This window comes from Ursus maritimus, unplaced genomic scaffold (assembly GCF_017311325.1).
Source record: "Ursus maritimus isolate PB19 unplaced genomic scaffold, ASM1731132v1 scaffold_36, whole genome shotgun sequence".
In the NCBI taxonomy this organism is placed as follows: domain Eukaryota; kingdom Metazoa; phylum Chordata; class Mammalia; order Carnivora; family Ursidae; genus Ursus; species Ursus maritimus.
In genome coordinates, this window is record NW_024426230.1 from 23485752 (window position 1) to 23506874 (window position 21123).

General features: G+C 40.8%; 2 protein-coding genes across 3 annotated transcripts; one reads left to right on the forward strand and one right to left on the reverse strand.

Moving 5' to 3' along the window:
• Window positions 1-446: 446 nt before the first annotated feature.
• RPS29 (ribosomal protein S29) lies at window positions 447-2253 on the reverse strand. The gene is made up of 3 exons (XM_008693567.2): window positions 2096-2253; window positions 1768-1867; window positions 447-569 (listed from the first exon to the last, which is right to left on the reverse strand). The coding sequence occupies exons 1-3, from the start codon at window positions 2155-2157 to the stop codon at window positions 561-563; spliced, it is 171 nt and encodes a 56-aa protein (XP_008691789.1). The 5' UTR covers window positions 2158-2253; the 3' UTR covers window positions 447-560.
• A 6757-nt stretch (window positions 2254-9010) lies between these two features.
• Window positions 9011-19835, forward strand: LRR1 (leucine rich repeat protein 1). Of its 2 annotated transcripts, XM_008693549.2 has the most exons (4): window positions 9015-9299; window positions 13040-13138; window positions 14571-15292; window positions 18244-19835. In XM_008693549.2, exons 1-4 carry the CDS (start codon window positions 9087-9089, stop codon window positions 18482-18484), a joined length of 1275 nt encoding a protein of 424 aa, XP_008691771.1. In that variant the 5' UTR covers window positions 9015-9086; the 3' UTR covers window positions 18485-19835. The 2 variants fall into 2 exon arrangements, with proteins under 2 accessions (XP_008691779.1, XP_008691771.1); XM_008693557.2 differs by lacking the exon at window positions 14571-15292 and having other exon boundaries at window positions 9011-9299.
• Window positions 19836-21123: the final 1288 nt, after the last annotated feature.

Consider the following 21123-nt stretch of genomic DNA (forward strand, 5'->3'; position numbering starts at 1 on the left):
AACTTTTAAGTACTGGTCCCCCCTTCCTTCCACATACAAACATTTGATAAACTTACAAGCTTTTATCTTTCAATTACCCCAGAAGAAAGGACTGCTACCTCCCCGCCTCTGGGCAATGCTGAGGTTTCAGTGATCTTTTTTCAAAAAAATGTATTTCAACAATTTTACCTCCACTGCCTAGCTCACTGTAGCAAATCAATTACTTAGGAGACAGTTGTCTCAGGTTATATGCTGGATGCTCCTGTATATAGAAGTCACTTTATGTAACAAAAAAAGTTGTTTTTGAAATACAAAAACACTGGCATTTTTATCAGAGTTCAGCATGAATACTTTAACATAACTGAGGGAAATTAAGCCACATATGTTGAAGATGAACCGCTGAGAAAATAGTACATTTCTAAAAAGGAGATTTCTATAATCAATTGACCACTCCATTCACATTAAAGCACTCATAATCAGAGTATTTTTATTTTATGTACAATGAGTTGGCATTAAGGTAGGCATCTTGCATATCTGCAGTTAAGGTAGGTATCCTGGATGACCCATTCCAGGAAGTTCACTTAATCCAACTGAAAAAAAAAAAGACAGGAAATGCATTAATTCAAAATGTTTAAATACCCATTTTATTCTCACAAACACTTGTTCTTATTATGGAAGAATGAGGTTTAAACTGGAAATCTGACCCACCCAAACTAGCTACCAAGCTCTAACTAGCTTAAATATTTACCGAATGCTTACAGCAAGCTATTCCACAAACCACAGCAGTTATACTTTAGATTGTAAACTTTAGTACTGGCATTCACTTCTTCCCTCAAAGAATTCCCCACTAGAAAAACACTACTACGTAAAATGATCTCTACTGAAACCTCAGGTTGGTTAAGTAGGTAACTAATTACACAGCCAATATTTTGGTATTCAATGTCTGACAAACACTACTACAGGAATCATGCATAAATTAACTCACTTAATCTTAACCTCTGAGAACTGGGGACACAGTCATTAGCTCAAGAGCCTGAGCCCATTCTCATCACTGATACACTCACTACCTCCCATCCCACTGAGTGAGATGTATGAACTTCCACACTGTCACAAGGATATACCTGCTAAGTGTTTGGTCAAAACTAAACGTCTGAACTTAAGATACGTTGTGTCTACGAGAGATCATACTTCAACGGCAGTAACTGTATCTCAAAGAACCAAGAAAGTGGTAGTCTTCACCACAGGGGGCAGAAAACACTCTAGCACTTAACTGATTTTTAGGAGTCAAGACAGCGCCACGTATACATATTAACTAATTTTTGCAACAATCTTCCCATTTATTTTTCTCAGGCAGAAAAGGAACTTCATGTGACTGAACTAAAGTCATAGGACTATTATTAAATAGACGGCTTCTATCTGAATCCTACGGCGGTCTCTCTGGCCCCCATCCTCAAGTTCATTCCAGTATATGATGCTATCCCACATTTCAGGGCAATAGCCAACACATGTATGTTGCTGGAAAATGTCTAGATACGATTAAAGGGATCCAAAACTTAATTTCCAGTGATTTCTAAAACTGACAGGCACTGGTAAGAAGGAGTTAGACTGTAAAGTCTATCCCATCACCCTCACTGCCAAAACTCTTCAACAGTGCCGTCCGATACCCCAAAAAGCCCCGCTAACAACTAAGACAACGACGAAAACAGTGCTGGTCGGAAGCTCCAAACAAGAGAATATCTGAACGTTCCCCGCTCCCAGAACCGGGAGAAGGCATCCGCGGCCGCGTACCTTAATGAAGCCTATATCCTTCGCGTACTGACGGAAACACTGGCGGCACATATTGAGGCCGTATTTCCGGATCAGACCGTGCCGGTTGGAGCACACGCGGCTGTAAGGAGAGACGGCGTTACTGCAGCCGCAGAAATGGAAGGATTCCGCACTCGGGGACCACCACCCGCACCGCCGGTCTTCCCCGACCCGTCAGAGGCCCGTAATGGCGGCAGTCCCGGCTCCAGACTCGCTCTACCCCCACGCGGCGGCGGCTCCTCTCCATGAACTTTCTGGCCGCGTCACAACCCAGTGCAACCCTTCCCTAAAACCACATTCTGTTTCTCACCAAGAACGAGAACCCTGGCCAAATTTCCTCGGATGGCTCCAGTAGAGCTGCTGGTGACCCATCTTGCTCTCTCGGATGCAACGAGGCAAAAGGAAGGAGCCAGCGAACGCATGCGCTCTTCAAATTTTTGAGACACGGTTTACCCAGAATGCAGTGCTGACAAATGACGCGGGCGCTGTGCGGCTCCGCTGTTTAGAGTGAATCGAGAGCTCTTGGAAACGTTCCAGGCCGGCACGGCTGATGACGTCACCGCAACTCAGCCTCTAGTCTCAACTTGCGCTGCTCTCGAGCGCCGGGCGCGGTGGCGCGCGCCTGTAGTCCCAGCTACTCGGGAGGCTGAGGCAGGAGGATCGCTTGAGCCCAGGAGTTCTGGGCTGTAGTGCGCTATGCCGATCGGGTGTCCGCACTAAGTTCGGCATCAATATGGTGACCTCCCGGGAGCGGGGGACCACCAGGTTGCCTAAGGAGGGGTGAACCGGCCCAGGTCGGAAACGGAGCAGGTCAAAACTCCCGTGCTGATCAGTAGTGGGATCGCGCCTGTGAATAGCCACTGCACTCCAGCCTGGGCAACATAGCGAGACCCCGTCTCTTTTGAAGCCCTAAAGAATGAATTTTGAACTCCTGAGAAATAGATAATTTTGTGATCTAACTATGCTTTCACCGCCTGACCCATTCACATTTTTCAAATTAAAATTTTAAACTTGGAAAAAGGACTTTGCCTCGACTCAGCACTGACACCTGCTGGGATAATTTAACAAAATAACTTAGACTCGGCTGTAATAATTAGGAGTCAACAGTAGGAGTTTCTCTTCTGTTAAACAGAATACGTTTTCAAAGCCGTTTCTTGTTCTCTGGTTGAAGGACACACTTTTAGAAATACCACCTACAACAATCAAGAGAAATAACAGGGTTAGTGTGTTTGATATTTAAATGTAATTGAATATAAGTTAGAAACAAGTTGCACAATGTATGTTGCTTTGACAGGATGATTTGGTTACAACTACTGAAAAATAAATGCCATCTGATAATCTGCTGAAAGATGATCTCCTGAAAGATGTCTAAATTCCAAATGGACGTTTATAATGTCTCTAGATAAACCTAAAACTGTGCATGGTTCCAAAATCAAAGCTTTAACTAGATCTACAAAATGTACCGCAGGGTGAAATAATCAATAAAATTTTACACATGAATTCTTATGGTAAAACTGAAATACAGCACTTCTTGAGATATGTTATTTCAGGATTGGGGGTGCCCCGCCCATTCATTAAATTAGGTACTTTGGTGCAAGATGAAGGAAGAAGGCAAGTCAGAAATTAAAAAAAAACAGGTACGACTTGATTCCTATTCTTAAAACTTGCAGATGTAGGGAAGAAAATGGGATTTTCTTAAAGACCCCTTCCATCCGGTTTCAACTTGTGTGACTCAATGACCTGTATACAACTAAGTAAGCAGAACACTCTGTGTCGTATGATGGATGTACTCATGGTGTACAAGAGGAGCAAAGAAGAGAGAAATTAATTCCAGCTTGAGGTATATTTAAGATGCCTTTGAAGTAAACCTTCAAGAGTGGGATTTTTGCAGGCAGCAGGAGATGGAATGCCTGGTGACAGGTGACAGGAAGAGTTTGAGCCAAAGAATGGAGTTGGGGAAGGTGAACAATCTCATGTAACTAGAGTTGGGGATGCACAAAAACCTTACTGGCAGGTAAAACAAACATACTTTATCATAAAGCCTGATTGTAGGGGGTCAAATGTCAAACTTCCAGTTTTCCTGGAATTTATATCAGTCATTGATCTACAGTTTCCAAAATTCATGTATCTCTCAAAAGTTAATCTAACATTTCCCCATCTATAGGCTTCTCAGAGCTTTCCTAGATGGTGTACATAATTTTTAAAAGACTACAATGGTTCCGAGATCAATTCCATAAACACTTTGATAAGAATCCTTTGGACCTAAAAAAGTGTGAACTCATTTAAAAGCAAAAAGGAAAAGGACAAACAAGAACCAATTAGTTACAGTTGAACAATCTGCCAAACTATCTTGATATTCAAGTAGTTCTTAATGTTGAAGCCAATGCTCACTGGCCATTCCAAAAATCCTAGAGTCTTAAAAATAATGCTAACTCTACTCTGCCTGTGCTCTGTAAGTGGAACAACAAAGCCTAGATGACAGCATATCCATTTATAACATGGCTTACTGAGTATTTTAAGCCCACTGTTGAGACATATGCTCAGAAAAAAGGATGCCTTTCAAAATATGACTGTTCATTGACAATGCCCCTGGTCACCCAAGAGCTCTGATGGAGATGTACAATGAGATTGATGTTGTTTTCATGCCTGCTAACACAACATTCATTCTGCAGCCCATGGATTAAAGGAATCATTTCAACTTTCCAGTCTTTTTATTTAAGAAATCTGTTTTGTGAGGCTGTGGCAGCCATACATAATAATTCCTCCACTGGATCTGGGGAGAGTAGATTGAAAACCTCCTGGAAAGGACTCACTATTCTAGACGCCATTAAGAACATTTGTGATTTGCGGCGGTGGGGGGGGGGGGAGTCAAAATATCAACATGATCAGGACTTTGGAAGCTGATTGCAACCTTGAGTTCTAGCACTATTTGTGGTCACACTGACCATCCAGAGGTCGTAAGCAAATCCCTTTATTCTTTTCGGCCTCTGTTCCCTTTGTGAAAAATGAAAGAATCAAATTGGAATATCTGTAAACTATGTCTCAGCACTCAGAGTTTAGCTTCTGTGACAGGAAACTCTTTAAAAGAATTTAATGCGACAACAGTGTAGATGGTGGATCATTGCATTAGCCGGTTAGCTGATCCCTGCCTCTAGGCTTTCTCTACCTCCAAAGTAATCTCTTTACTGACCACAGTAACCTTTCTAAACACGTCTGAATTTTATCCCCTGTTGACATTTTTCAGTGGTTTCCCAGAACTTTCAGGCTACAGTTCAAAGGTCCTGGTTTAGCAAACAAATTCTTTTCATCATCTGGCTACTTTCCACTCCTTTAATGTCTGACATTTATCCCACTGTAGTATAATTGCTGGTTTGCTTGTCTCTCCTAAACACTGCAAAATCATCTCTGCCTTCTAAACATCTAACGCAGGTGCTGGCATACAGCAAAAACACTATAAATATTAAATACATGAATAAGTATTGAAGTAAGAAGACCTGGTAAGTTTAGGAATAGTTCTGGAGGGAAGTAATGCAGCTCTCAAATGACATGGTAGCACTAACAAGGGAAAGGTGGGTATTAATTAGGGAATCATAGCGGAAACACAACTTATAAGGCCTAATTAAGGAGCATCAACAGGGGCAGGGTAGCACTATATAAGTCTAATGCTTAAGTGTTAATTTGTTAACTATTTAGCTTTTTTGAATTTAATGAAGTTTATGATTAAAAAACCAACTCTAAGATCTGGTCCCAATGTGCTAGGGCAAACAAATCTACGCTGTCCATACATTATGAACTCACTGTTTAATAATATGATGTTGACGAGGGAACGGAAGGCAAGCTGGGGACAAAGCAGAAGCTGACATCCCACAAACCTTCCCCCAAGATGGGAAATGTGTGGCCTTCCTCAGGCACTCCTGGCTGCCCTAAAGGAAAAACAAATAGTTGCCTTGTAGAGATCCCAGTCCTGCAAGACCTGAGTCTCCCTCAGTTTACAAATGTCCTAGTGATTTACACGGAAGAAGCTTTCTTAGCAATAGCCTAACTTCTAGAGACCCATAACTCAGTTTCCTGAAGGCCTAACATCACCCTCCCCTCCATAAAATTGAGGGAGGCTGAGGCAGAAGGAAATGTAAATAAAACTGAGTTTCTTTTAAACCTGCAGCCCACTGATAAGGACGTGTGATAGGAGGAATGTAATATTCCTCCAAGAAGCTCCCAACAATTCTTACAACATGTTAATGCCTTACCTAGATGGGTAAACAGCCTTAACTTGACAATAGCAAGGCCTCTGGTATCCTGTGGGTCTCTTTTAACATATGAAAGAAACCTCCCTTTTTCCTTACTTCCCCCAACCCCTTAGTATATAATCAGCCACCTCGCGCAACCCTGGGGCAGCAGCTCTTTCTGCCCACGGATCCTGTCCCCGTGCTTTAATAAACCACCGTTTTACACCAAAGACATCTCAAGAATTCTTTCTTGGTTGTTGGCTCCGGACTCCACCTCACTGAACCTCACCTATGTTCCAAGACTACATGTTTAAACCCAATTGAGCCACAAACCTAAGTGAGTCAAGTTTACTATGGGTGCAAGTGAAGGGGGAAAAGTCAGAGATTCAATTAATTGTTGAATTCTGTATGCACCGGAAATCCCAGGGAAATTTAAAAAAAAAAAAAAGGTAATTTTAAGTGCAATTGAATTTTCAAACTTCTGAAAAGAAGAACAAGATGTTAAAGATAGCTAGTGGAAACTGAACTGGGTTTTGAAAGATTAATAGGATCAGTTAGTATGAACAAAACAGAGGGGAGGAAATAAGTGTAGTATGCAGGCCAGGAAGAAGAGAAACCCAATTTTACAGAAGGAAAACTAATCTAGATGTCACTTCTTTGATTCATTTTGTTAAAAACTGTAGCCCACTTTAAAATGCCTTGTATTTCCATGTTCAGTGAGTCTGCAATTAAAGTTAGTTGAAATAATAAACAGTAGAGGAGATCAACAGGCAGACTTTATTTGTATGGTAGTAAAGACAGAAGTGTGGATGGATAATCAAAGAAAAAAATTTTTAAATAACTTCTACACCCAATATGGGGCTCAGACTTACTACCCTGAGATCAAGAGTCCAATGCTCCACCAACTAAGTCAGCCAGGCGCTCCTAAAGAATCTTTTGCTTCATGAACAGTCCAGAAAGAGCAAAATAAATGTCATATCCAAGTATTTCAGCAATTAAAAATGGGGAAACTGAGGGGAAGATGGGGAGGGGGGTAGGGAGAGAGATGAGATCTCAAAAACTGATACTTTTTTTTTTTTACTTTCAGTCCAATATTACTTTATGTCATCTTATTTAAATATTTTGGGAAGCACACAGGTTGTTGAGAATCTGGCAACCAGGAAGATACGTTTTTGGCCCTACACACTGATGTAGGAGACAAAGGCAAAAGGAAATGTAGATAAAATTCAATCGCCTTGTAACCTACAGCCCATTGATGAACACTTGAGATTGGTAGCATATAACATTCCTCTGGGATCTTGAGTCTTCTTTAACATGTGAAAGTCCTTTTGGAACTTCCCTTACCTTTACTTCCCCTAATCCCAAAATATATAATCACTTGCTCCTCATAATCCCAGGAGAGTGGGCAGCAGCAGGTAGCTGCTCGGGCAGCTCTTCTGCCCACTGGTCCTGTCCCCACACGTCAGGAAGACCACCATTTTGCACGGACGATGTCTCAAGAATTCTTTCCAGGCCCCACCACCAACAACAACATTCAAAAACTACACCAACGCCATCATTCTACTCTAAAATCACCTTGGAAGTGTTAAGTAACTTTCATATATTTTGATTATTTAGCATCTTATCACTGAATCTGTGCTTCAACAATCCGCGTAACACCAAATAGAGGGTTGAGGCTTTGTTATTGTTGTTGTATTCTTGGGTTTTGTACATTTCTATTCTAATTAAAATTACATCGGTTTATACATTTAAGATTTTCCCAACTCCCAGCTGTCCCTGGAAGTTCAGAGTATATTTAACATGCTGGTGTTTTATTATTTTTTTTACTCAAAGCGCTTAAGGGGGTGATTCCTGTAAAGTCTGTCTTTGAAAACTCTATAAGGTGTCGTTTTAGTTTAGTTTTGTCTCCCTCTGGCCATGAAATTAACTGTTGCTTAATGCGGTGTTGTGTTTTCATGCTCTACATGCAAGAATAGTAAATAGGGAAAAAAAAGTACTGCTTTATTATGTTAATCACTAAGAACCAATTACATTTTTCAGAATGAGAATCAACAGATAACACTTCAGGTTCAACATGTTGTAAACAGGGATGCTCACTTAACGATAAATCATTATATTGTCATAAATTGAAAATCGGTATTTCTGTAAGTCATTTCACATTTGCGAAAGTACAGCTCAAACGAAATGAACGTTTAATAAAAGGCCGGGACTAGGGTGAGGCGAGAGAGGCGTCTAGGGCACAAAATTTAAGGAGACGGGACTACCACCCTGAGAGCACCTCCCTCGCCCCACTAAGGCCTGGCCCTCCATTAATAAATGTAATAAGGAGTCCGAAGGGCATATGGGTTTTTTTTACGGTCTTCCCAAGTGTCAGATGCAGTTAAGCCAGTCAGTCCATCCAACCTAGTAGCGGTTACAAAATGAGCATTTGTTCGACAGAAACTGCCAAGTCAAATATTGTCCTATCAAATTAGTTCTGACGTGCAGGTGTTGCCTCCGGAGTGAGGGGAGCCACCAAAACCAAAACAAACACCAGGTCATCAGAGCCGGGAAATGCCGCGCCCTGGCTGGCAAATGGTCAGCTCGTAAGGTCCCAAGTCCCGAAGCCTGGTAGGTAAAGAGACTTTCCCTTTAACAGAGGGGCACCCGCTTCTCTTTGGGAAACTCAACGACCCAACAAGTGCGGGAAACCCGTTAAGTGTCAACAGCGGAAACTGGAAGTCCGCCCCAAACAATACCACCTGCGCCGCCACCCGCAAGCGTTCCTGGGAAAGGACGTTGCGCCTTCGCCAGTCGCCGGTATCGGGAGGCGCGAGCCGAATCCTCCGGCTGCCGGTATCGGCGCTTCGCCGACCCACAGCCCCAGTCAGGACTCGGCCCTGAAAGTGAAAGGGGGGGCGTCGCCCCCGCACACCCACAGAGCCGCTGTTGTGAGGAAACCCGAGCTGTTGTCACCCCGAGCAGGCAGGCATATCCGGGGACAGCCCGCACGCTCCAGGACCCCGGCGGCGGCGCGGCGGGAAGGGGGAAGTTTCAAAGCCGACTTGTGGACCTGTTTGCCGCTGCTCCGGCGAAATGAAGCTGCACTGCGACGTCGAGGTCGTCAGTCGGCATTTGCCGGCTCTGGGAATGAGGAACCGGGGTAAGGGCGTCCGGGCGGTGTTGAGCCTCTGTCAGCAGACGCCCAGGAGTCAGCCTCGGGCTGGGGCTCGGAGCGACCGAGGCGGCCCGCACCCCACCTGCCTGCTCATCTGCACCCTGAAGGACAAGCGCGGTACCCGCTACGAGGTGCGTAGACCGAACCGGCCCTGCCTCGGGAGTTGGCACGAGTTCTTCCCCTTCGGGCCTCGCTTGCTCGCCGGTTCCAGAGGCTGGAGCCCGTCCGGGGTGGGGATGGGGGGGACCTGAGCCCCACCACCACTCCGAGTCCTGAGCGCCTCTCTTCGGACCCGAAAGAGGAAAGCTTTTGAGAGGGCACCTTCTCTTTAGTTTTCTTTCCCCATTTCTTTGGCTTTAAGTTAACAGCCTTTCTATTTAATAGTAGATGGTAACCCTGCCCTTTTAAGGCCTCTGGAAACTCGGTCTGCGTGAAACTAAACTTTAAATGAGACAGCATTCCAGTTTAGGGGACCAGTAAAATAATTGCACTTTCGTTCAATAAGTTTTTTCCTCCCGCAGTATTTTCGCTAGTTTTTTTTTTTTTTTTTTTTTTTTTTTTAAGGCTTTAAGTGATGATGGATACTGTCCAAGGTCGCTAGACCGGATTAGTATAGTAGTAAAGCAGTAATGCTTTGGGTTGCATCTTGATATTTTTATTAATGTTACTGGTTAGTGCATCTCTTTCTCTCTCTCTCTCTCTCTTTTTTTTTTTTTCCTTAAACGTTTAATTTCCTAAGACTTGATTTTCTAGGGCCAGGGCTTTTTCTCATCTACAGAGCAATAGTAAACTCTCTAAAAACAGTTGGAAGTTGAAATGGGATTTTCAAAACACAAGTTTTATAAAATTCTTTTTTCTTCATTTTACAAGGAACGATGTTATTTTGTCAAAATGACTGGAATAACCTTGTGTCTCCTATAAAGTCGAGGGGGCAACTCATCTCCCACCCTTGCATCTGACTCTTGTCTGGATTTTATAGTTTCTGGGATTATTTCCCTCATAGTGTTGTACTCCATAGTGAATACTTTTAGTTGAGGGAGGGGTTTATTACATCTCATTCAGAGACACTTAATAATTGATATAGGCAGTTGAAAGTGTACATAATTTCTCCCTTTCCATGGAATCAACTCATATGATCTTTAAACTTGAAAGGACTTCAGCAATCACCCAACATTTTATAGGTTAGAAGATGGTAAGGTGACAGAAGCAAACTCATAACAAGAATTGTGTCTCCCTTTTCTTCGCCATTGTCTCCCCAAAGCCTCTTTCCTGCCCAGCTCGGGTACTGTCTATTTTTAAAGTCTGTAATGATCTCTTCCTTAAAACTTAAGGTGCACTAATAATTGTAGGTGGTAATCCTAATCAAAAGTTTTTTGTGAACTGCGAGTTGAAGATTTAGTGTGTGCAGGATGCAGTACTAGATGCTGTGGGAGATAAACGTCATTTAGTCACTATCCTAAGTCTAGAAAGGAAGAATAGAAGCACTGGTAGTGCTTACAATACAAGGTAGGCTATGATAAATGCTATAGTAAGGGTAAAAGTAGAATAGTATAGTATCAAAAAGTGAAATGAATTTGGTTAGAGAGGCCTGAGAAAGTTGTTTCTTTTTTTTTTTTTTTAAGATTTAATTTTTGTGGGGCGCCTGGGTAGCGCAGTCGTTGGGCGTCTGCCTTCGGCTCAGGGCGTGATCCCGGCATTCCGGGATCGAGTCCCACATCGGGCTCCTCTGCTGGGAGCCTGCTTCTTCCTCTCCCACTCCCCCTGCTTGTGTTCCCTCTCTCGCTGGCTGTCTATCTCTGTGAAATAAATAAATAATCTTTAAAAAAAAAAAAAGAATTTTTGCAAGAGAGAAAGAGAAAAAGTGTGCATGAGTCAGGGGGTGGGGGCAGAGGGAAAAGCAGGCTCCCCGCTGAGCAGGAAGCCTGATGCAGGACTCAATCCCAGGACCCTGGGATCATGACCAGAGCCGAAGGCAGACATTTAAACCAACTGAGCCACCCAGGCACCCGAGAAAGTTTTTGTAGAAGAGGTGGTGGCACAGGGCTTGGGAAATAGTAGGTGCTCAGTAAACATTTGTCGGATGAATTAAAGTGGTGTTGTTCCTGGGCCCTGAAGACTAGGTATTGGTGCTAAGTGTGGAAGTACCTTGGGGATCTTTCTTACACCAACTTTTCCGTTCCGTGGTTCAGCTACTGCTCATCTCACTGTGATTTCCGAATCTGTATCTTTAGCTAGTCCTCTCCCTTAATTTGCAACTTGAATCTTCTGTCAATTGGAAATCTTCACTTAGATGTGTTGTAGCATTTCAAACTCAAAGATATCTAAACATTAATTTTCTTTGCCACCCCTTAATTTGCTTTTCTGATGGTGTTTTGCAACTCATTAAAAGTGCTCTGCTTTTGGGGCGCCTGGGTGGCACAGTTGGTTGAGCATATGCCTTTGGCTCAGGTCATGATCCCAGGGTTCTTGGATCAAGCCCTGAGTCAGGCTCCAAGGAATTTGCTTCTCCCCCTCCCTCTGCCCCTCCCCACCTCGTTCTCGCTCTCTCTCTCTCTCTCAACAGATAAATAAAATCTTAAAAAAAAAAATAGTGCTCTGTTCTATCCAGAAACCTTAAAGCTTTTGCATTCCCACATCTAATAAAATATTGAATCCTTTCAATTCTATCTCCTGATTATATTTCAGATTTTCATACCTCCTTCTATCCCAACTGCAGTCTAAACCACCATTTCCCATTGCTGGCTAGTCTCTTAAAAGATACTCCTATTTCTACCCGCCCCCATCCCAATCTCCCCTCCCCCGAAGTTCATTCTTACACTGTGGTTAAAGGGAACTTATCAAAATGTAGATGTATGTTCCCAGCTTCATGTCATTCAGTGGATGTCATTTGCAGAATAAAATCCAAAATTCTTCACATGGTTTACAAAATCTTTCACCATTCAGTCTCCCTGTCCTGGTTCACTTTCCTCTTTTCACTGAATCCTTCAGCCATACTGAACTTCTTTCAGCTCCTCACAGCTGCCAAGCTCTCTTGCCTGCAAGGCTTTGCACACATTTTTCCTTAATCGGTATGCTATTCCCTCTCTTTCCCCAGTATCTTCACTTGCCCAACATCTCCTGATCCTTCAGTTCTCACCTTTAAGTTCACCTTCTTTTCCTTACACCAGGTAAGATTCTTTTGCTATAGAGCAATCTGTACTTCCCTTATCTTAATATTTGTTATGCTTGTAATTATTTATTTAGTAATTGTCTGTCATCATACTGACAACTTTATAAATGTAATTACCATGTTGATTTTATTCACAACTATTGTTTCAAGCCCCCTGTCGTAGTACTTGGTACAGAGTGGCTTCTTAGTAAATAGTTGTTGAAGTCTAAAGCAGAAGCGACATTTGTCATTAAAAATTTTGAGCACCTATTATGTGTCATCACTGTTGTGGTTCCGTGGATACAGTAGTGAACAAAGGGAACAAGGTTCCTGATTTCATGGAGTTTATAATCTTGTGGGAGGTGTGTCCAGTCGAGACTAATGGACTGAAGAAGGCAAGTAACTACTATTGACAGCTCCTACTACGGTCACATAGTTGGAATGGGAGAAGAGGAACATTCTCCCAAACGGGACTCACAGGAAAGGGTTACTGGGCTGATAACACAGTTATATCTACCAGAAGCTAGATAAGAAATGTAGCTAGCCAAATGCAAAAAAAAAAAAAACAAAAAAACAATGAAATTAAAACTAACACTTAAAACCACAAAACACCCAGAGTTGAGTAAAAGCCTGGCAAAGTGACTATCACATTCTAGCTGTAATAAATATTACTGAATAACAATTCCTGGTTTTGTCCTTTTTTTTCTCATTGGTTTTAAGCAGCTAAAGGAGAACATTGAGCAATTCTTCACCAAATTTATGGATGAGGGGAAAGCTACTGTTCGGTTAAAGGAGCCTCCTGTGGATATCTGTCTAAGTAAGGTATGGTATTAAACACATTAATGGTCAGGCTGGTTGGCTGTATTTTCTTTATAGAAGAGCCTGTTTGAGCATCCTGATATCCCACTTAGCTGAATAGGGCTGGACACTTGGCAGATGTGTTTGAAGAACCAATGGCAGCTTCTCTGGCATGCTGGCCCTAGCTCTAAAAGTGCAGAGAGCCTAGTAAGGCTATGCAGGATGCAGAGGAAGGAGAATGACTTGTTTCTGTGCTCCAGATGGAGCCTTAAGTGTTCTTAGAGGGGAACTCTGTAAGGCCAGTGGCACAAGTCTACATTTTGCCAGCATAATAAGGTTGCAAATCTAAATTTGGTATAAAAAAGAAGATAAAATGCAATTAGGACAATTTTGGGGGGGTATTTTATTATTTTAGAAAATACTTAAACCATTAAAATAAAATTTTTTTAAAGATTTACTTATTTATTTTAGAGAGACAGTGAGAGAGCACGAGCAGGAGGGGCAGAGGGAGGGAGAGAGACTCTCAAGCAGAGTCCGAGATGAGTGTGGAGCCCGACGTGGGGCTCGATCTTATGACCCTGAGATTACAACCTGAGCCAAACCCAAGATTTGGATGCTTAATGGACTTAAAGCCACCCAGGCACCCCTAAAGATTTTATTTTTTAAGTAATCTCTACACCCAATGGGGAGCTCAAACCCACAACCCCAAGGTCAAGAGCTGCACGGTTCACCAAATGAGCCAGCCTGGTGCTCCATCTCAGCTCATCTTAAACCCAAGTCTTTTTTTTTTTTTTTAAGATTTTATTTATTTATTTGACAGAGGGAGAGCACAAGTAGGGGAAGAAGAGGAAGAGGGAGAAGCAGGCTCCCCACTGAGCAGGGAGCAGTACACAGGGCTGGATCCCAGGACCTTGGGATCATGACCTGAGCCACACGGGCACCCCAAACCCAAGTCTTTTTTTTTTTTTCTTCAAAGATTTTTATTTATTTATTAATTTATGAGAGAGAGAGAGTAGAGAGGGTCAGAGGGAGAAGCAGATTTCCTGCTGAGCCGGGAGCCTTATGCGGGACTCGATCTTGGGACTCCAGGATCATGACCTGAGCTAAAGGCAGTAGCTTAACCAACTGAGCCAGACACCCTCCAAACCCAAGTCTTAAGTGGATTCTTTTCACGCTTTCTCGTTTTATTTTATGCTCTTTTGATCCCCTTTGAATGGTTCTCTTTAGAGTGTGTCTTTCAACATAATCTTTTTTCAAAAACTTTCAAAGTTTTTGTATCTATGTTGAAATTTAGTCAAAATAAAATACTAAAAAATTTATTTTTACAGCCATTTTCAAGAAATGATCGCACCATTTTGCATGTATAACTTTACAGAATTTATTATAGGATGAATTAGCATTCATGTATTATCTAAAATGGAGTTTATAATTGTACGGCTTACTTTTATTTATTCAGGCCAATTCCAGCAGTTTAAAGAGTTTCATTTCAGCTGTGAGACTGGCTCATAGAGGTTGTGACATTGAAGCACCACTTTCAACCTTCACACCAGTGAAGACTTCAGAATTTGAAAAATTTAAAACTAAAATGGTTATCACATCCAAAAGGGACTATCCTCTAAGCAAGAACTTCCCATATTCTCTGGAACATCTTCAGACTTCTTATTGTGGGCTCGTTCGAATTGATATGCGTATGCTTTGCTTAAGAAACCTGAGGAAATTAGACTTGAGTCATAACCATATTAAAAAGCTTCCAGCTACAATTGGAGACCTCATCCATCTTCAAGAACTTAACCTGAATGATAATCACTTGGAGTCATTCAGTGTAGCCTTGTGTCAGTCTACGCTCCAGACATCACTTCGGAGTTTGGATCTTAGCAAGAACAAAATTAAGGCACTTCCTGTGCAGTTTTGCCAGCTCCGAGAACTTACAAATTTGAAACTTGACGATAATGAATTGATTAGATTTCCTTTCAAGATGGGACAATTGACAAACCTGCGTTTCTTGTCAGCAGCTCGAAATAAGCTTCCCTTTTTGCCTAGTGAATTTAAAAATTTATCCCTTGAGTACTTGGATCTTTTTGGAAATACTTTTGAACAACCAAAAGTCCTTCCAGTTATAATGCTGCAAACGCCATTAACTTTATTGGAATCCTCTGCACAAGCCGTATTATATAATAGGTAAGACTTTAATAGTCATAACGTGGTGTCTTTGTTAGCATTCTAGTATTCTCATCATCCTCATTGTAATAGTCACAGTCTTTAACGTAGTTTACAATGCTGTGCACAAATTGACCCCTTGCTCCAGTGACCTTCTTGGTGCTCCTTACCTCTGCTTGGAATGCTTTTCTTCCAGAAGATTCTATAGATCACTTTCATACTTCATTCGGTTCTCTTCCCAAGTGGCACCCAGAAAGGCCTTTCCTACTCTATTTAAAGTTTGATCCCGCACCCCCTTACATTGCTTGACTTTTTTGTCATAGGATTTATTACCCGGCCTTACATATTCTTGAACATTTGTTTTTCTGTCGGTTTTCCCCAGTAGAATGTAAGATCCATGAGGGCGTGGACTTTGTCTTATTACCCACTGTCGCCCCAGGGTCTAAAATGTGATACTCCCCTGTTCCTACCATACATTAGGCACTTAATTAATACCTGAATGAATGAATGAACAAATGGCAATTGTTTCTCAAAGTGTGGTCCTCTGACCAACAGTATCAGAATCACCTAGGAACTTGTTAGAGATGCGAGGTTTTGAACCTCACTACAGACCTGTTGAATCAGAAATTCTGAGTGTGGGGTCCAGCCCTCTGTGTTTTAATCCGTCCTTCCGGGTAGTACTGATGCACTCTAAAGTTTAAGAACTGCAATCTGGCATAGCGGTCAAGTGTGGTCTTTGGAGTCAGACCTGAGTTTGATTCCTGGCTTCACCCCTTAGTGTGGCTTTCGCAAGGTATTTAACCTCTTCGATTCAATTTTCTCATCTGTGAAACAGGAACAGTTATATACACTTTACATAGTTGTGAAGATCAAGGAGCTAATGTAATGCCAAAGTATTTGGCGTATAGTAGGACTCAGTAGCTATTGGCTCTCTTCCCCTTTGAACACTAACTGCACTTGGTTTCATGAAACACCAAACTCCAGTTATTCATTTGGTTCATGCTTCTTGCATGTAGGAGACTAAGATGTAGACCAAATTATTATCAAATGCCTATAAAATAGCAAGAAGACCATATTTCAAAGACAGGATTGGTTTTTTAGTGGGAAGAGGGGTTCTTAAAAAAAAACAAAACAGACATTATGGGCCTAGAAAAATACACAGAATTTTGCATACAGCTTTATAATGCTCATGGACCCCGACTGAAATCAATCCAATCTTCCCTCCTCACCAGTCGTATTTAAGAGCTCTTAAAGTGGTGATTCTCAAACTTTATTTCACATTTGGAGTCACCTGAGGAGCTTTCAAAAATTCTGATGATTTGGGGCACCTGGCTGGCTCAGGACTGACATCCAACATAAAAAAGTGGAAGGAAAAAATAGGTGATCAAAATATGATATAATAGGGAAGGTAGAGAAGTAATCTGTTAGTGCTGAATGATTTAGCATTGTAGTATTTACATTGTTTTTTTAAAGATTTTATTTATTTATTCGACAGAGATAGAGACAGCCAGCGAGAGAGGGAACACAAGCAGGGGGAGTGGGAGAGAAAGAAGCAGGCTCATAGCGGAGGATCCTGATGTGGGGCTCGATCCCGTAACGCCGGGATCATGCCCTGAGCCGAAGGCAGACGCTTTAAACACTGTGCCACCCAGGCGCCGCTACATTGTTTTTTAAACTTGACCTCTACTAATACAGGTTCTTGTAAGGTGGCCTTAACTTTTACTAATGTGTAATTTTACATGTTTTCAGCTCACTTGTTACAAAAAGAATATAGATCCAAAGCTGTGAGAGTAATGTCTTTATCTAGCTGCTGGTAAATTGCCCTAACTACTGGTTACAAACAAAGTTATGGTCTATTAGAAAAATATTTGGGAATTTAAATTATGTTAGATAGAAAATACAGTTTTTAACTGTTACCTGTTTCCTTAGGCTATAACCAACAGCCTGAAAGAGATTAACATAAACATGTGGTAGACACTTTCTAGCACAGTTTTTTAAAAAATTGTTATTTATGCAAGCAACAAATTAGTACATGTGAAAAAAATGAATTGCAAACAAGGCTGGTCCCTAATTCCTTATGAAAAGGAAACTATTTTTTATTTGGTATGTATCTTTTCAGACTTTGTCTAATAGGATTTTGAACCCCAGTTTAAATTATGAGTGGGTTTTATTTGTTGAAAACATCTGAACTATTATGTGCCAGCCTAGGCTAGGGACTAGAGAACAAAGAATAGACTCTGGGAGACAGACAAAGTGACTTGAGGCATGGCTGAGTTTGGGGGAAGGAGTTGGACAGTGGGCAGGCAACCTCAAGAGACCATGTTAGAGTTGCTCATAGATAAGGGTAGAGTTTGACTTGATTTTAATTGCATTGGGCACCATTGGAAGTTTGAAGCAGGAGGGTGAGCGATTTAAGCGGGGTGAGGTCAGTCTTATTTGCTCAGCCAGTAAAGTAAAACAATACCCCAAACAATATGTGTTTTAAATCTGTTTCACAGTTTAAAAGTCCCTTTTGAACAGTGGATGCCTAGGAGAGTATTCAGCTTTATTTACATAAATATTTCTTCACAGATGGAACTCAGTAATTATCCCATTACCATTATGAGTATTGTATAACAGAACTATACCTTGAAATGATCATGTTATACTGGTCATACAGTGTAGACCCATATAGGACAGATGACTCTTTTCATTCTGTTCCGTGGGTTTTGTTATTAAGTGACAGTGCTAAAAGATACTTTATGGAGTAGTGTAGATCCTCTTAGGTTTACAGTATGTCATATGGTGTTTTTAGTATATTTTCCTCATTTTTAACTGTTTGGAAGAGAGGACAATATACTGAGTCACTTAATAGAGTAATCTTATTTTTTCCATGGTTATAATTCAGTGTCCAGTAATTCATGACCTAATACATGAAGTTCTGAATCTAATAAAGTATTAAAAAATATTTTTTAAACTTTTTTTCCCAATAGGATTCCATATGGCTCTCATATCATTCCTTTTCATCTTTGCCAAGATTTGGATACTGCAAAAACCTGTGTCTGTGGAAGATTCTGTCTAAACTCTTTCATTCAGGGAACTACTACCATGAATCTACACTCTGTTGCTCACACTGTGGTCTTAGTAGATAATATGGGTGGTACTGAAGCACCTGTTACCTCTTTCTTCTGTTCTCTAGCCTGTTATGTAAATTCCTGTGATATGTTAAAGTAATAGGTGATCCCACAGAAAGAAATTCCATTAAGTTACGGATCAGCTTGGGATTCATTCGTGTTTTAACTGTGTCAAACTGGAGAAAGGGAAGCTTTTTGTGTACTTGAGAGGAAGGTGTTACGCTAACATTTTCAATCATTTGACTGTAAAACCTTAATTTCATTAAAACCTATTTAATTTTATTGTGAGGAAACTTATCAGTTTTTTGCACTTGTGTTGATTTCAGCTTAGTGTTTCCAGAATGGGTTGTGGGGTTATCTTTTAATGTTAAACAGATATTGATCCTATCACTCCGGTCATAGAATTTTCTTAATCTTGAATTTCAATTAAAGAAATTGAGTTCCTGTATGTAGAAAATATACCTTGGAGGACTAAGATAGTCTAAATTTTAGTGAAAACTTGTTTGGTATGAAACCACCTAAGTATACTACTTTTTGTGTTTTTCAGGTATATTGTTCTACATATGGTATTCTATATTCAAGCATAAAGTTGGAGTTGCTTTGGGATAAACAGACTTCAGCTTTTATAAGTTTTATAATATTACATAATCTTTGTTGTGATTTCTAAGTTTTTTAACTTTCAGAGTTGGAACAAGGTTTTAGGGTTGGTTAGGAGTAGAAAATTGCTACTTTTTACTGACTACATTCTGTATTATTTGAAGGTGGTTCTTTTTTCTGTTTATTATTTTAGTCACTTAATATTTCTGTGTTTTTAACTTAAAAAGTGGTACTACACCAGCTAAACTATGATGAGGATTTGAACTAGGGCGAAGGAATGGAAAATGAAGCTGCTTCAAAGAATTGTGGAAAATGGAATCAGTAGAGCTCCGTTCTGTTCATTCCCGTGGCCCTTCTTCAGATCCGCCTCTTTTTTAGATCATTGCAATAGCCTCATAACTGGTGTCTGGGAACACAGGAGGTAAAAGAGTAAAAGTTACTGGAGAAAACCCTCTCTCAGGTGTTAGCATAGCATTGTTGTTTTGGGCCTGGAGTTACAGCTAGTCTGTGTAAGACTATTTTTTATGGCTTAGGTAACCACTACTTCCTCTGTCCTAAAATATTTATTTGGAGCATTTTATTTTTTTCTGAAAATACAAGTATTCCTGAGTAAATACTGTTTTAACTGTTAGAAGATTTTTATTAAAACTTTCTGTATATGATCTCCATAACAGTTTCTTAGAGTGGATTCTTTCGTCCAGAGGAGTGATTCTTGGGTGACCCTAAATTTGTATTGCCTGTGGTCAAATTCTTCCCATAAAAGATTTCTATATAATTTCTAGTTTTCCATTAAAAAAAAATCATACATGTAATGCAAACATGGCTTAAATAAAAAGAGCTGCCATTTAGCTGCATCTTTGTTCCAGGTGTTTTACATACAGTATTTGATTTAATCCTCACAAATTACCCTAGGAGGTACCATGAACCCAGGAGGTACCATGAACCCAGATCAGGGATTTTAAGCCCAGGCTTTATACGCCTTCTAAAGTTAATTCACTTTTACTCTTTAAAACCAAGAATTCTATAATTAAGTAAAACGTCTTAGGAATTTCTAAACTCAAAATGGTGAGGGATTATCCATAAATATTATGTAACTACATTAAAACATGGTTCTCTTAAAGTGGCATATTTAACTTGTATCTGATTTTTACATGTTTTTGTAGAAAACTTTTTTTTTTTTTTTTTTTTTTTATTTGAGAGACAGAGCACGCAGAAGCGGGGAGAGGGAGAAAGACTGCCCACTGAGGAGGGAGCCCAAAACTGGCTGGATCCTAGAACCCTAGCATCATGATCTGAGCCAAAGGCAGACACTTAACTGAGCCACTCAGGCACCCCAAAAGTTATTTTTTTCATCAACAAATGCAGATGTATCTCTGTTGGGACTAATTGCTAACCATCTGTTGCTCCTACACCCTAGCCCTTTGCATTATTCATCTATAAGCCATCCCATGTATCTTGGCCAACTTAAAATTCTTAAAATGCTGAATTTTTCATAACCCATACCCTTTGTCACTTTTCCTTCTATATGATACTCATGTTTTGCCTTCCATGGTTTACAAGGCTCACTTGAGTTCCAGCTTTCCATTCTATTTTCAGTAGGTAACTGCGTACAACCAAGAAGTTGTAACATTTGAGTATCTCCCAGAATAACTTCCAAAAGAATGAAAGAACAGTTTATGCCATCATGGATTCACAGGTTTCTGACTGGTTGCAGAATGTCTTGCAGTTAGACATCAGTTTTACACTCCTGCCTTATTACATTCAGGACCAGTCTGGCACAGTGCTCCATAAACACGGATAGAAATGTTCTGTGTTGTCCAGTAGGTTAGCCACTCAGCTTATGTGGCTGTTGAGCACGAAATGTAGCTAATGTAACGGAGGAACTGCATTTTTAATTTAAATATCTATATATGGCTAGTGGTCCCTACTGGACACTAATTTGCAAGTCAGCTCTTTTTATACCCCAGCTAGGATACTCTGCCCCACTCAGTCTGCTATACACAGGCCTAATTTATCCTCATTTACTTTTTTCAAAATCTGATTGAGACCTTTCCCAGCAGCTCATCAATTGTGATTATGAATTCACCTTAATACATAAACTTGAAATTGACCAGAAAAAGTAAGGTGTCAGTTTTTTCCCTG

Excerpts from the sequence above, each read along its gene's own strand:
- RPS29 (XM_008693567.2), bottom strand. The coding sequence starts at position 2,157 with ATGGGTCACCAGCAGCTCTACTGGAGCCATCCGAGGAAATTTGGCCAG. Across the intron at positions 1,868-2,095 it reads GGCCAGGGTTCTCGTTCTTG|CCGCGTGTGCTCCAACCGGC; the intron begins GTGAGAAACAGA and ends CTCTCCTTACAG.
- LRR1 (XM_008693549.2), top strand. The coding sequence starts at position 9,087 with ATGAAGCTGCACTGCGACGTCGAGGTCGTCAGTCGGCATTTGCCGGCT. Across the intron at positions 9,300-13,039 it reads AGCGCGGTACCCGCTACGAG|CTAAAGGAGAACATTGAGCA; the intron begins GTGCGTAGACCG and ends GGTTTTAAGCAG. Across the intron at positions 15,293-18,243 it reads CAAGCCGTATTATATAATAG|GATTCCATATGGCTCTCATA; the intron begins GTAAGACTTTAA and ends TTTTCCCAATAG.